The sequence below is a fragment of the Neoarius graeffei genome, chromosome 21, assembly GCF_027579695.1.
Source record: "Neoarius graeffei isolate fNeoGra1 chromosome 21, fNeoGra1.pri, whole genome shotgun sequence".
NCBI lineage: Eukaryota > Metazoa > Chordata > Actinopteri > Siluriformes > Ariidae > Neoarius > Neoarius graeffei.
The window spans coordinates 45,904,802-45,919,912 of record NC_083589.1 but is presented as its reverse complement, the minus strand read 5'-3'; the positions used below and the strand labels follow the sequence as shown (position 1 = coordinate 45,919,912).

General features: G+C 42.6%; 2 protein-coding genes across 3 annotated transcripts in view; one reads left to right on the top strand and one right to left on the bottom strand.

The window, feature by feature from the left end:
• Positions 1-5,078, top strand: part of cfap54 (cilia and flagella associated protein 54) — a 69,702-nt gene extending 64,624 nt beyond the window's left edge. Inside the window, exons 67-69 of the mRNA XM_060903236.1 lie at positions 3,359-3,521; positions 4,593-4,676; positions 4,787-5,078. Coding sequence (XP_060759219.1) covers positions 3,359-3,521; positions 4,593-4,676; positions 4,787-4,906 — 367 coding nt within the window. The 3' untranslated portion in view covers positions 4,907-5,078. The remainder of the gene's footprint in view (positions 1-3,358; positions 3,522-4,592; positions 4,677-4,786) is intronic.
• The window catches only part of rint1 (RAD50 interactor 1), a 30,454-nt gene that overhangs the window by 3,087 nt on the left and 12,256 nt on the right, over positions 1-15,111 (bottom strand). Inside the window, exons 8-13 of one of the 2 annotated variants that reach the window (XR_009651012.1) lie at positions 14,928-15,065; positions 12,696-12,895; positions 12,378-12,595; positions 11,802-11,982; positions 10,247-10,365; positions 9,755-10,033 (exon numbers count right to left, since the gene is read on the bottom strand). Coding sequence is in view for 1 of the 2 variants with exons in the window: in XM_060903237.1 (XP_060759220.1) it covers positions 9,814-10,033; positions 10,247-10,365; positions 11,802-11,982; positions 12,378-12,595; positions 12,696-12,895; positions 14,928-15,065 (1,076 nt within the window). In the remaining variant the exon portion in view is untranslated. Of the gene's footprint in view, positions 1-9,485; positions 10,034-10,246; positions 10,366-11,801; positions 11,983-12,377; positions 12,596-12,695; positions 12,896-14,927; positions 15,066-15,111 lie in introns of those variants that run through there. The other variant, XM_060903237.1, reaches the window with a different exon arrangement.

Here is a 15,111-nt window from a genome sequence, read left to right as displayed (position 1 = left end):
ACATGCAGGTTAGGTTAACTGGTGACTCTAAATTGACCGTAGGTGTGAATGTGAGTGTGAATGGTTGTCTGTGTCTATGTGTCAGCCCTGTGATGACCTGGCGACTTGTCCAGGGTGTACCCCGCCTTTCGCCCGTAGTCAGCTGGGATAGGCTCCAGCTTGCCTGCGACCCTGTAGAAGGATAAAGCGGCTAGAGATAATGAGATGAGATGAGATCTTATTAATGTGTATATCCATCCCTCCATCCATCCATTATCTGTAGCCGCTAATCCTGTCCTACAGGATCGTAGGCAAGCTGGAGCCTATCCCAGCTGACTATGGGCGAGAGGCGGGGTACACCCTGGACAAGTTGCCAGGTCATCACAGGGCTGACACAGAGACAAACAACCGTTCACTCTCACGGTCAATTTAGAGCCACCAATGAGCCTAACCTGCATGTCTTTGGACTGTGGGGGAAACCGGAGCACCCGGAGGAAACCCACGCAGACACGGGGAGAACATGCAAACTCCGCACAGAAAGGCCCTCGCCAGCCACTGGGCTCGAACCCAGGGCCTTCTTGCTGTGAGGCGACAGTGCTAACCACTACACCACTGTGCCGCCCTTAATGTGTATATCTTGGTGCATATTTTATTGTGTGAATTGGTTGAGGGCATTTTGGCCAGAATTCTCTCACAAAAGAGATTTTGTTATTTAATCTGAAGGTTTAAAACATTATTTTTTTAACATAAGGATGTTTCTGATAAAAACACTGTAAAGCACTTTGTAAATCCCTCTGGATTAGGGTGTCTGCTAAAGGCTGTAAATGTAACATACACACCTCTTACCATTAGTGTCAGTGTAGTTAATGAATAATATGCTTTAGGACTTCAGGGGTGGGCAGTATGGTGGTGTAGTGGTTAGCACTGTCGCCTCACAGCAAGAAGGTCCTGCATTCGAGCCCAGCGGCCGACAAGGGCCTTTCTGTGTGGAGTTTGCATGCTCTCCCCATGTCCACATGGGTTTCCTCCGGTTTCCCCCACAGTCCAAAGACATGCAGGTTAGGCTAATTGGTGGCTCTAAATTGACCGTAGGTGTGAATGTGAGTGTGAATGGTTGTTTGTCTCTGTGTCAGCCCTGCGATAACCTGGCGACTTGTCCAGGGTGTACCCCGCCTCTCACCCATAGTCAGCTGGGATAGGCTCCAGCTTGCCTGCGACCCTGTAGGACAGGATAAAGCGGCTAGAGATAATGGATGGATAGACTTCCGGGGTTTGAAAACAACGGGAAATCAAACTTTCTTAATCCCTGGGCATATTGTGCATCCCTCAGTATCAGTTGCTTAAAATGTAAACATTTTGTTTTTTTCTTCCAAAACGGAATTACTGTTGGGTACATGAATTTAAAAAAAAAAAAAAACTCCTCTAACCTACTATTGAGTTAAAGGCTGAATCTTGTTCACGCTGAAATATCAGAAAAAGCTGTATTACAATGTCTGTCGTATTTAAAAGGATAGTTCGGGATTTTTGACATGAATCTGTATGGCATCCCCATCAATAGTGTCGTGCAAACACACTGACTTACCTCTGACAGCATCCTGTGAGTCCAGTTCTTGTCCAGTTTTGGTCCAGACGAAAGTAGTCCGGCAAGTTTGTTGGGGTCACGAAAATAAAACGTTTTTCGTCTCAAAACAGTACGTGTTCAAAAGTGATATATTTGCATCACAAAACCGTTGCCAAATAAAAAGTCAGACCTTGAAATCGCTTGGCACTATTTTCTCTCCCTTCTTATCACTGCGCGCTGCCGCCAGGTGACAGCCACGGCTGTTTCATTCATTGTTTTAGTGATGGGAATTTCGGCTCTTTTTCGGGAGCCGGCTCTTTTGGCTCTTCTTACTATAAGGAGCCGGCTCTTTCGGCTCCCAAACGGCTCCTGAGATTTTATTTTTGATTTAATTGCTGCAATTAACTAGTTAATTAATTATATTTTTATATTTTATCAATAGGATGTTTTCCATTTTATTTTTTAGTTTTTGTAGCCATTGTAAAGCTTTGTAAAGTATAGCAGTGTAACAATGTTCTAGCTATAGAAATAAAACTTACTTACCAATTAATAAATAATTTTTTCACAAACATAATGCAAAACTGTGTTATATTACCAATATAAAATACACAGAAGACATCAACTGTTTATCCTTTATGGCTTTATTTCACACTCGACCTTGAACAAAATGCCACAAAATAAATTATGAAGTATAAATCAGGCCTAAGAAACTATGAAGCAAAGTTGGAAATTATTTTAACAAACACAGAACAATGTGCAACAAAATATGTGGCACCTTGAGCGCATGTAAAAAGAGAAAAAAGTGCCGCACTCTGCTCCACCAGTAATGAGAAGCCGCTGCTCCTGTTATAATGACTGCTGTCTCGTTGTATACCGCAGATTAATCTGGCCGTGCCAAGGCGGTTGCCGACTGAACCTGTCAATTTATGAGCGACAATTTATATCATGAGCTTTAGGAATTCACGGCAACAAAACAATGATCATGGTTGTCAAATAGACAATCATCCTTCAGCTGAGCTGAACTCTGTCTGTCTCTCTCTCTCTCTCTCTCTCTGAGGCACCCAAGGACAAAAAACTAATTCGGCTCCCCAACTCTGCTCCCACCGAAGAGCCGGCTCCCGTCGTTCACTTCAAAGAGCCGGCTCTTTGAACCGGATCGTTCGCGATCGACACATCACTACATTGTTTACTGCTAGCAAAGTTAGCGACAACAGGTCTGACTACGACGGTGAAATGTGTGCGGAGATTCAGCCACATCTTTGTTGCTACAGCCTGGATAGTCGCAAGTGCGCACCATTTTCACAAATATATTATTGTATAGGTTATAGAAGGTGATAAATTTGTCGCTGTTCTTGCTCTCAAATTAGCTTGTTAGCGCCGCTGATCTGAACTCCTAATCACTGCCAAACAATGGGAAAGGTGTTGATTCCTGCGCAGATGTCAACATGACAGCGCGCAGTGATACCGCGGGAGAGAAAATAGTGCCAAGCGATTTCGAGGTCTGACTTTTTATTTGGCAACAGTTTTGTGATGCAAATATATCACTTTTGAACACATACTGTTTTGAGACGAAAAACGTTTTACTTTCGTGACCCCAACAAACTTGCCGGACTACTTTCGTCTGGACCAAAACTGGACAAGAACTGGACTCACAGGATGCTGTCAGGGGTAAGTCAGTGTGTTTGCACGACACTATTGATGGGGATGCCATACAGATTCATGTCAAAAATCCCGAACTATCCCTTTAAAACCATCCATTCCAAGTTTTCAGTATTATAGTATTGTCTACTTTCCCATGCTCTCTTTCCCCACTTGCAGTTTGAAAGCTCTCCATGGCCAGCTTATCTCAGCGTGTGTGAAGGCTGAGGTGGATTTGAATGTTTTTGCATCTTCTGCACCCAGCATGACCACTTCTGGCAGCTCTATAAAGGAGAGTGAGCATGGGAGCAGGACCCCTGTTAAAGCCAGCACACAGCAACAGGTAAATAACCTCATTCCAGCCATGCAATATGTTCTTAATAAGCACATTTACCACACCATTCTTCCTATTCAAATAGGAACCATGTATGGCTTCTCCTTGCCTTGTGTGGAAACCTGCACACAGATCTGATTTGTGGATAAGATTTAAGAAACCTGGCTTAAACGGTCACAGACCTACCAGCCCCAAAAACATACAGAACACATTTGATATATTCCTTTCACAAATTACTTGCGTTTGTTGTCGAAACCAAGAAATGGCTGACATTCTCCACTGTTTAATCTTATTTTTTTTGGTCAGTTTTTGCCCTTATGTTCTTTTGCCTGAAATTTTGACACCTAACATATGCAGTAGGGCGGCATGGTGGTGTAGTGGTTAGCGCTGTCGCCTCACAGCAAGAAGGTCCGGGTTCGAGCCCCGTGGCCGGCGAGGGCCTTTCTGTGCGGAGTTTGCATGTTCTCCCCGTGTCCGCGTAGGTTTCCTCCGGGTGCTCTGGTTTCCCCCACAGTCCAAAGACATGCAGGTTAGGTTAACTGGTGACTCTAAATTGACCGTAGGTGTGAATGTGAGTGTGAATGGTTGTCTGTGTCTATGTGTCAGCCCTGTGATGACCTGGTGACTTGTCCAGGGTGTACCCCGCCTCTCACCCGTAATGGGATAGGCTCCAGCTTGCCTGCGACCCTGTAGAACAGGATAAAGCAGCTACAGATAACGAGATGAGATGAGACATATACGGTTAACTGATTAACTAATTGTCTAAGTCAAACACACACTTTAATTTCACATTAATGAACTCAAATGTGAGATGGAGGAAGTGGGTGAGGCCTCCAGATGGCATTAGTTAATATCAGCTTTTAAAACACCTACACAACTTTTATTCAAGATTCATGTGTTGATTGGCTCATGACTGTTGTTCTTTGGAACATTTTGGAGGAATAACTCGTACCAGCTGACTCCAGTGTTAAAATACAGAACACTTCCTTAGCCAAATATGGGAAAATGCATCAGACTAAAGTGTGACAGCCCCTTTTTGTTTGCAGTCAGTAACATGCTTGTGGTTGTTTCTGTTACAAGATGCTGCTGGAGAAAACCAGGAATATCTGTACTGAGATAAGAAATCTGCTGAAGCCTGATTTAAAAGCAAATCCTATACCAAAGGTAGGCAGCATCAGGATCTTCTACATACTGTACTACCAGAGAACCTCACATGTTACTGGACTCAGCAGTGTGTGCCTTTGCCCTGACAAGCGTCTTTGTGTGTTTGGCAGGTACCTTTTGAACCAAGTGCTCAGATCTTGTGTGACCTCGAGCGCTGCTTTAACCCTGCATCAGGAGCTACTTTGGAGGACAGAGCACTTATCGGCTGGCTTTTCTCTCTTCTTAACTGACTACAACATCTCAAAAACACCAAAGAGGCAGCTGTCTTAAAGGAATACTCCAGTGTTTTTCAAACTAATCTCCACATGGTTGCTACGCAGTATGGAAAAGTATGGACTTTGACTTTAGTCATTTCCAGGTCTGGATAAGTATGGAAAAAGGAAAATAAAGTATGGAAAAATACTTCTGTTTCCAGACTACTGCCCCTACTTTGTTTTTTTAATATAAAATTAAGCCAAAATGTTCAAACCAGTGTGAGTTTGAGGTCATTGAATTTAAGCGAGGCAAGACATGTCTGAGGTATGATACGTCTGAGGTATGGTACGTCTGAGGTGATTTCTGTAGCATCTGTCATCAGTGAACGATCTGACGTTAGCAAAAAAACAAAAAACGCACATTGCAACAATACAAATGGGTAATTGCAAGTTTTCTGATTGCTGGCAAGTTTTGCTGGTGTTGTGGGGCCACCCCCAGGTGTGAACCATAGCAAATATCGTGTGTGTCTCTGTGTATTTGTACAGTTGTGTTCAAAATAATAGCAGTGTGTTTAAAAACGTGAGTAAAGCTCAAAATCCTTATAATAGTTTTTATTTCCATGCATTGGGAACAATGCACATTATATTCTACATCAAAACATGAAGAAAAATGTATCAATATTTTAATTACTTTACAGAAAATGAAGAAAAATGAACATTGGGCTGTTCAAAAAAATAGCAGTGTCTGCATTTTTCATTACAAACTCCAAATATTTACTGTATAAACTGAAAAAAATCTTAAGGATTTAGTATTCCTGTGAAGCACTAAACTAATATTTAGTTGTATAACAACGGTTTCTGAGAACTTCTGGCACCTGTGAACAGGTATTCCAGCCCAGGATGATTTGACAACATTCCACAATTCCTCTGCATTTCTTGGTTTTGCCTCAGAAACAGCATTTTTGATATCACCCCACAACTTTTCTATCGGATTAAGGTCCGGGGATTGGGCTGGCCACTCCATAACTTTCATTTTGTTGGTCTTGAACCCTGATGCTGCTCGCTTACTGGTGTGTTTGGGGTCGTTGTCTTGTTGAAACACCCATTTCAAGGGCATTTCCTCTTCAGCATAAGGCAACATGACCTCTTCAAGTATTTTGATATATGCAAACTGATCCATGATCCCTGGTATGCGATAAATGGGCCCAACACCATAGTAAGAGAAACATTCCCATATCATGATGCTTGCACCACCATGCTTCACTGTCTTCAGAGTGTACTGTGGCTTGAATTCAGTGTTTGGGGGTCGTCTGAAAAACTGTCTGTGGCTCTTGGACCCAAAAAGAACAATTTTACTTTCATCAGTCCACAAAATGTTTTTCCATTTCTCTTTAGGCCAATCGATGTGTTCTTTGGCAAATTGTATCCTCTTCAGCACGTCTTTTTTTTTTTTTTAAACACTGGAACTTTGCGGGGGCTTCTTGCCGATAGATTAGCTTCACACAGGCATCTTCTAATTGTCACAGTACTCACAGGTAACTTCAGACCGTCTTTGATCACCCTGGAGCTGATCATTGGCTGAGTCTTTGCCATTCTGGCTATTCTTCGATCCATTCGAATGGTAGTCTTCTGTTTTCTTCCACGTCTCTCTGGCTTTGCTGTCCATTTTAAAGCACTGGAGATCATTTTAGCTGAGCAACCCATCATTTTCTGCACTTCTTTACAGTATACGGTTTACCTCTCCAATCAACGTTTTAATCAAAGCACGCTGTTCTTCTGAACAATGTCTGGAATGACCCATGTTTCTCAGGTTTTCAGAGAGAAATGGATGTACAACATGTGCTGGCTTCATCCTTAAATTAGGGCCACCTGACTGACATCTGTTTTTTCACAGAATGAATGATCTCACTAATTAAACTCCACACTGCTATTATTTTGAACACGTCCCTTTCACTTAATTATTCGATTACACAGACTCAGGAGCATGCATATCATGAATGTTGGGTCTGTTGGTTTTCTATGACTCTACTACACCTACTGGTAAATTATTTGCCATGTAGTAATATAATTTCCACCAAAACCAGTGATTGATCTGGTTAGTCGTGTTGGACTGCTATTATTTTGAACACAAGCGTATATCTGCATGACAATGCATTTGCTTTCTCTCTCGCTCTGTGTGTGTGTGTGCGTGTGTGTGTGTGTGTGTGGGTTAGAACAGATGTGTGTGAGAACACAGTTGCCCTTACTTATTTGTGTGTGGTGCACTCGCACAAGACTTCTTATCCTGATATCTATCTTATGACCATGCTTTATTTTCATACTTGAACATGTGTGTATGGATGTCTCTGTCACTCCACCAGTCTTTGCAGCAGGATGCAACTGGCTTCCTCTGTGTTTCCATTGCTTACATACTTGCCAACTCTACAGATTCACGCAGTAGTCTACCGATTTTGACCAGTGAATATCATCGACTGCTTTTAGTTCTAAAAACTACCGCATTACAAAATAATCTGTGAACACTACTGAATTTGCTCTTCTGATCTCGCTTCAGCTGTTTTCAGCACATGGGATATAAGTATATAGCATCAAACAGTTATATTAAGTGAAGCCGAGAGCCAATGGAACGGTGCGATAATGGCTGTTGAATCTAAATCGTATCGCTCTATTGTGCCATTCTGTTGGTTCTCGTTATGGTTCTAGCCAATTGGCAATGAGGTCACATATTACAACAAACTGTGCCAGTGTTTGTTGAAGAAAAAAAAAAAAAGAAAAAAAACACTTCGGTGATCATGAATAATGAATTATCCAAAGAAAAGGGATCTGCTACGACAAGTTCAAGGCAACTTGGATGTTGGATCATCCAGCATCAAAGCATCACAGTGAGAAGCATTTTGTAAAGTATGTTAGTCTGACTTCCCAATCAATCAATTTTCTTCAAATATGGCACTCGGAATGCAGGAGAATGCACCATCTCATCTCATCTCATTATCTCTAGCCGCTTTATCCTTCTACAGGGTCGCAGGCAAGCTGGAGCCTATCTCAGCTGACTACGGGCGAAAGGCGGGGTACACCCTGGACAAGTCGCCAGGTCATCACAGGGCTGACACATAGACACAGACAACCATTTACACACTCACATTCACACCTACGGTCAGTTTAGAGTCACCAGTTAACCTAACCTGCATGTCTTTGGACTGTGGGGGAAACCGGAGCACCTGGAGGAAACCCACGCGGACACGGGGAGAACATGCAAACTCCACACAGAAAGGCCCTCGCCGGCCCCGGGGCTCGAACCCGGACCTTCTTGCTGTGAGGCGACAGCGCTAACCACTACACCACCGTGCCGCCCAGAATGCACCATTTTACAGTTTTTTTTTCTTCCTCAAAAATTTCAGAGAGAGCATGCCCCCAGACCCCCCCTAAAAGGACACAACTGCATCCCACAGTCTGACCTACCACTTTTAATTCTCTGAGGGTTGACGTACGTGTGTGTGTGTACTTGAGTGATGGTGTGTGTATATGCTTCTGACAGAAGGACAGACCTAAAAAGACAAAGGGGGAGTGTTCCAAACTTTCTGTGACCAACGATTTTACATTTTATTCCCGGTTCTATGTTCAAATTTCAAATTTACACGGCAAAAACAGAAGAACACTGCATTATTTTAACATTGCAGCTTGAATAAAATGCTGTGCATTAAACTTGTCTGGGTTTGGTTTTAATAGATCTGTATGAGCGACAGTACCATGCCACAGGGAGCCGCTAGAAATTTTGGGCCCTGTGAAAGAATACATCATCAGCAATTACTTGCTTACTCCTGGCAATTATTTGACAACATACTAGCTTACATACTCACAATGTAACATACATATTAACAGTTGGCTTTTAAAATCATTTATTCAAATAATAAACATCTAGCTATTTGTTCTCTGGTGTCAAATATGGTCTGAAAAATGGACTGTGGAGTCTGGGAATTTGAGTATGGAAAAAGTATAGAATTCTGAAATGGAAAACGCGTAGGAACCCTGTCTCCATCGACTGGATCAGTAGCATGTGTGTGATTTATCAGAGATATTCAATACATTTCCCTACACTGGGGGGGGCATCAAAATTTTTGTATGTGGTCACCATTTATATCTCATCTCATCTCATTATCTGTAGCCGCTTTATCCTTCTACAGGGTTGCAGGCAAGCTGGAGCCTATCCCAGCTGACTATGGGCGAAAGGCGGGGTACACCCTGGACAAGTCGCCAGGTCATCACAGGGCTGACACATAGACACAACCATTCACACTCACATTCACACCTACGGTCAATTTAGAGTCACCAGTTAACCTAACCTGCATGTCTTTGGACTGTGGGGGAAACCGGAGCACCCAGAGGAAACCCACGCGGACACGGGGAGAACATGCAAACTCCGCACAGAAAGGCCCTCGCCAGCCCCGGGGCTCGAACCCAGGACCTTCTTGCTGTGAGGCGACAGCGCTAACCACTACACCACTGTGCCGCCCACCATTTATATCATTTAAAAAATTCTGGAGTATTCCTTTTAAAAATAATCTCACATAATATACCCTGAAATTTAATGTTCTGCTTCTAATGCCAAATAAACAGGAAGTTGTTCACAACAACTGAATTTATTAGCGTTTCAAAAGACACTCTGATTACACAGCTATACAGATTACAGGTTATTTGGATTGCTTAAAACAGCAATCTCAAAATATCCAGTTTTTTAATAATTAGACTGGGTGGAAAGATGCAATCAAGGTGGAGCATTCTGTCAAACACTGCGCCACCCCATTCATATTAGAACTGCTTCATTTCATACTGTAGTTTATGTGAATTCTGCACCGTCAGAAGTAGAGTGCATGTAAGAAAGATGTTTACCCAGATGTGTGTCTTAGCGCTGACGGGTCAGTGATGCTGATTTAGTCAGAATTCATCCCTCAGTGGTTAAGCCAGGCAGAGCGCAGATTCAGGAGGATCTGTGCATCACTTGGGGCCAGTTTATACACTCCCAACTCATTCAGAGCTGACTCAGGCGTGGGCTGCTGGGGTCTCAGAGCAGCCTCTCCCTCTTCTGGTTCCTCCTCCTGCTTCAGCACGTCACACAGCAACAGAGCTGGTCCGACCTTCAGGTTCAGGATGATGCAGGCCTCCTTCACGCTGGCAGCAAGAGATTATTTTTGTAAGGAGTCTTCAGTAAAACAGCTGGCTTTGTTTATTTTAATACAAACTAAACTGGACCACTGACATTTTAAACATAACTAAATAAATTGGCTTCTTTGCCTGAATTATAAAGGCACTCTGAAAACGCTGTGCTCATTCCTTCTCATTAAAGAGAATGTGATTCCCCCCTACATGTTACGCCACACTCACTGTTTGAAGAAGTTCTCAGGTCTCTTGCAGTAGTGTCCAAATAATGGAAACAAATTTCTCGTCATGTCAAACTGGAGCTGTGTAGCACCACCTTCATTGAAGTGGTTGTACAGGATCACCTATGAACAGAGAAACAAGTATACTCTTAAGAGGAAATAACAGTTTCTGCACTATTTTGCTACGGTATACAATGCACAAGGCCCTCCAGCGTCAGAGTTTGACAAAAAAATAAAAATAAAATAAATTCTTAAGTAGTGGGCGGCACGGTGGTGTAGTGGTTAGCACTGTCGCCTCACAGCAAGAAGGTCCGGGTTCAAGCCCCGTGGCCGGCGAGGGCCTTTCTGTGTGGAGTTTGCATGTTCTCCCCGTGTCCGCGTGGGTTTCCTCCGGGTGCTCTGGTTTCCCCCACAGTCCAAAGACATGCAGGTTAGGTTAACTGGTGACTCTAAATTGACCGTAGGTGTGAATGTGAGTGTGAATGGTTGTCTGTGTCTATGTGTCAGCCCTGTGATGACCTGGCGACTTGTCCAGGGTGTACCCCGCCTTTCGCCCGTAGTCAGCTGGGATAGGCTCCAGCTTGCCTGCAACCCTGTAGAACAGGATAAAGCGGCTACAGATAATGAGATGAGATGAGAAATTCTTAAGTATATTTTACATCAGAAGGTTTTGAGGAATAGCTTGGCCAAGCATGAAATTTACACAATTTCCTTTTACTCCAAATTCTAAGATATGGCTGGTATTTGAAAGTTTTCTTTAGTTCAGTTATAAGGCTGATATAGCAGAGGTACCAGTATTGCTAACAAGAAAAACCTTGCAAGCAGAGAGACAGAGAGGGAAAAAAACCCCAGATTATTATTACAGAAATTCTAGTTGATGTCAGAGGACAAAATGGCTAAGTGCTGTTCAGATATGTGCCGGGCAACAGTAAGTATACAGCGAAGTAAAAGTGTGGTGTGACCACTCCTTAATAACCGGCAGCTCTTCCATTTTACTGGGAAAGACAACGCAGAACTCAAAGCCTCTTTGTGCTCATGAGTTTGAAGTGAAAGTAGACTCTATTAGAAACAAATGTGTGTCTTTAAAGTTCTGCTCCACTGCCCGTAGCAGGAAAACCATAGCAGGAGCAGAAACCCATAATTTTCAGGTGTCTTTTGTATTGCCGGCATGTCAGACGTTGCTGGGAAGCAAGGGAAGCTTATAGCTGCTACTTCAGCAAACCACACGCCTAGACCACACACACACACACTTCCTGAATTAAATAATTTCATAACGTAATTAATTCGTTCTGACACTTTATGATACAGTTATTGGAGAGAAAAAAAAAAACCAAAAGTACACAGAGTTAAAAAAAAAGCTGTCGTCGCCATCCCCAAATGATCCTAAAGCCAGAATCACTTTCTCCTCTTTATCAGAGTGCTACTGGTCACAAGCCCCAGACTCTAACAGGGGCCAAATTTGTAATTTTTGCATGCGAGATAAATCAGACCTATGCCATTAAACTGTTCGTAAAAAGCATGCTGATATAGATTCTGAGATGCTGCAGAGTGAAACTGACATCCTGATAGAGGAAGAGGTCAAGCCTTTCAGCCAGGCCCTGCCAGAACATCTGGAACAGAGGCAGGCATAGCAGCTGCTGCAGCTGGAACAGGTGATCAGTCAGGCACAGCAGCATGGGACATGCAGAGCTGGACAGTGACATGGTAGCCTGGTCACACTGCGACGGCAAAGAAATCCACCTGCAACACACACACACACGATACATCTTGGGATATCTGCTCGATATTTATATATAGAGACTTGGCAGTCATCACTTTGTGCACTCTCAGGCCTCCACAGTTAGATATAGCGATGATCTCTCAATAGTAATACAAACAAGTTAGTCAATCATTCACATTTCACAATCAAATCTAAGGTGTGACAACACAACAAAACTGAATCAGCATTATGAAAGAAAGAAAGAGTTTCAGTGAATATTAATAATACTTTTTGTAGTAAATGGGGGCAGCGCAGTGCAAAATGGTTTTAATGGTCACTACATGTGATTTGGTTTTCAATGATTATTTATTACATAATTTATTCATATTCAGCCAAAGCCCCTCTGCTCATGTTCTAGCTGTATGCTGTACAGTACCTGTCCCTGCAATAAGGCTGGGCTTTCTCCTTCACATCTCTCATAACTGCATCCAGCAGACGGCCTAACATGTCTCCTCTCAGTCTCTCAAGTAGTGCAAGCAACCCTTCAAACAGGGAGCCCTCCAGGGAGGCCAGGCGCCCACTCTCCGTGGCCCCGAGAGGCCCCAGCACCTCATCTCCGACCGACACGGCTGCCTGCTGCAACTGCAGGAAGAACTGAGAAAGCAACAGAAATTAAACCATTTTACATTCCAATTTCTTATTCCATTACAGAGTCTTTTTCCGTTTTTCAAAAACGGGTATGAGAAACACTAACCACATTGTCAGCCCAATCGCTCAGAACTGTAGATATATAGTTGGCAGCATTCAGGATGGCACAATAACGGGCACCCAATGGCTGTCGGGACTCTTCCTTCATCACTTGAGTGAGACGGATGCGGAAATCATCGACCAGTTCTCTTTGTAGTGCCAGAAAGCTGAGCTGAGCTCGAGGGCATGGCAAGGAACGATATCGATCTGAAAAAGACAGATGCATAGGAGTTAGAGAAACTGATGTACTGATTCTGGCATGACAAGCTTGGATCAGAGTTTCCTGATCCAATCCACTAAAATATCAGTATCATTTCCAAAATGGAGAAAGGTGGGGTGTGCGTGAGAACCTAATGATGAAACAGGAACAGATAATGAGACAGACATACAGGTACCTAGACTATTTGATTAATAGCCCTTAAAGCAATATTTATGTTTAAAGTTATATATATATATATATATATATATATATATATATATATATATATATATATATATATATATATATTTCTTGTTTTAGGGTGTCATGATGGCAGGGCTGGTAGTGTTGCTGCCTCACAGCTTCAGGGTCCCCAGGTAGATCCTGAGCTCAGGTTTCTGTCAGTGCAGAGTTTTGCATGTTCTCCGCATCTGCATGGGTTTCCTCTGGGTTCTCCAGTTTTATCCGGCCTCCCAAAAACATGCCCATAGGCTAAAGCTATATTAAATAGTTATTCCACGAAATCGAGTCGTACATGAGCTGATAGCCGATGAAGTGCGTAGCACCGAGTTGGCTATAAAGCCATGTACGACGAGACTGAGTGGAATAACTGTTTTATTCTATCCACATTCACTGGATTTTGAGAAACAGAGCATTTTTATTTTTTGCAAATTCGATAAATAAAAACTTTATACAACACGTCTGACAAAATCACTTCTGCATAGAATGTAAACAAGCCAGCGAAATAACAGGAGCAACTTGTGAAAAATGCTATAATAATAATTCTTGAAAAACAAAACCAATAAAATATACGTTCTTACCATCAAATACTTTTATTCCATATTTTGTTGCTTTTTTTGTACTTTCTGGTGCTTTGTTTGCGAGTTTTTATTTCATCCTCGGTTAGTTCAGCAACACGCTCCGCCATTTTGTTTCTCTCTATTCACGGTATTATGAGCTGATAGCCTCGTAATAGAGTAGCCAATCAGAGCACGCAACTGCTCATATCCAGTGAATGTGCATAGAATAAAAAACAATATACCCCTATATGGACAAGCATCCCATCCAGGGTGAATTCCCACTTCCAGTACTCCAGGTCCTGACCACAGTTACTGAAGATGAATGAACGTGTGCTTGGTTTAGAGATTAAGTGTAGGCAGCACAAAAAATAAAATAGTATACGCATGAGAATTAAAGCAGTGGCATTAATATCACTTCAGATTATTTTGTGCTACTGTACAAGGCAAGATGAGGTTTGTGTATTATTTGATACACAGAGATACTTTAGTGTGCTTTACATAGCCAAATAAAAGCATGCACGACATAAAAGATAAATTATTTAATAAACAATTAATACATAGCATGAGGAAAACAGCATCGTGTTAGAAAAAGGCTCCAACTAGTACAAAGTATTCTTTAGTTTGTTTCATGGCTATACTTAACAGTTCTGCGTAGAACCCTACGATACTGGATTTACCTATTAGAAAGGTTCTACGCAGAATTTTTTTGGAAGGGGCCTTTATTTCTGCATGGCAGAAAACTGTAATCAAAGGTGCACTAACGTGTATTTTAATTTATTCCTCAATGATAAAGCATCCTAAAACCAGAATAAATTGTTATTTGAGGTTTTAGAACAACAACAATTTTATTCACCACACACTTGTGAAATTCCTCTCTGCATTTAACCCATCTGAAGCAGTGAACACACACACACGTGAGCAATGAGCATACACACATACCTAGAGCAGTGGGCAGCCATGCTAACAGCGCCCAGGGAGCAGTTGAGAGTTAGGTGCCTCGCTCAAGGCTGTCCCATATTAACCTAACTGCATGTGGGAAACCAGAGCACCCGGAGGAAATCCACACAGACACGGGGAGAACATGCAAACTCCACACAGAAAAGCCCTCGCCGGCCGCTGGGCTCGAACCCAGAACCTTCTTGCTGTGAGGCGACCGTGCTAACCACTACACCACCGTGCTGTCCTAAATACAACAATAATATTTAACACAATAACGTAAATAAAAATAAATGGCTTGTACCTGTGATGACCAGCAGTAAAGTCATAAAGGTCTCTGCACAGTCTGGTGCTTTCAGTTCATCCATATCAGTGATGTCTTTGTACTGAGAGCTCCAGGCCCCCTCTGTAGACAACATGGCGTCCACCTTCTCCAGTGCCACTAAATACCAACACACGTTCAGTTACTCTTTTTTTTTTTTTTTATA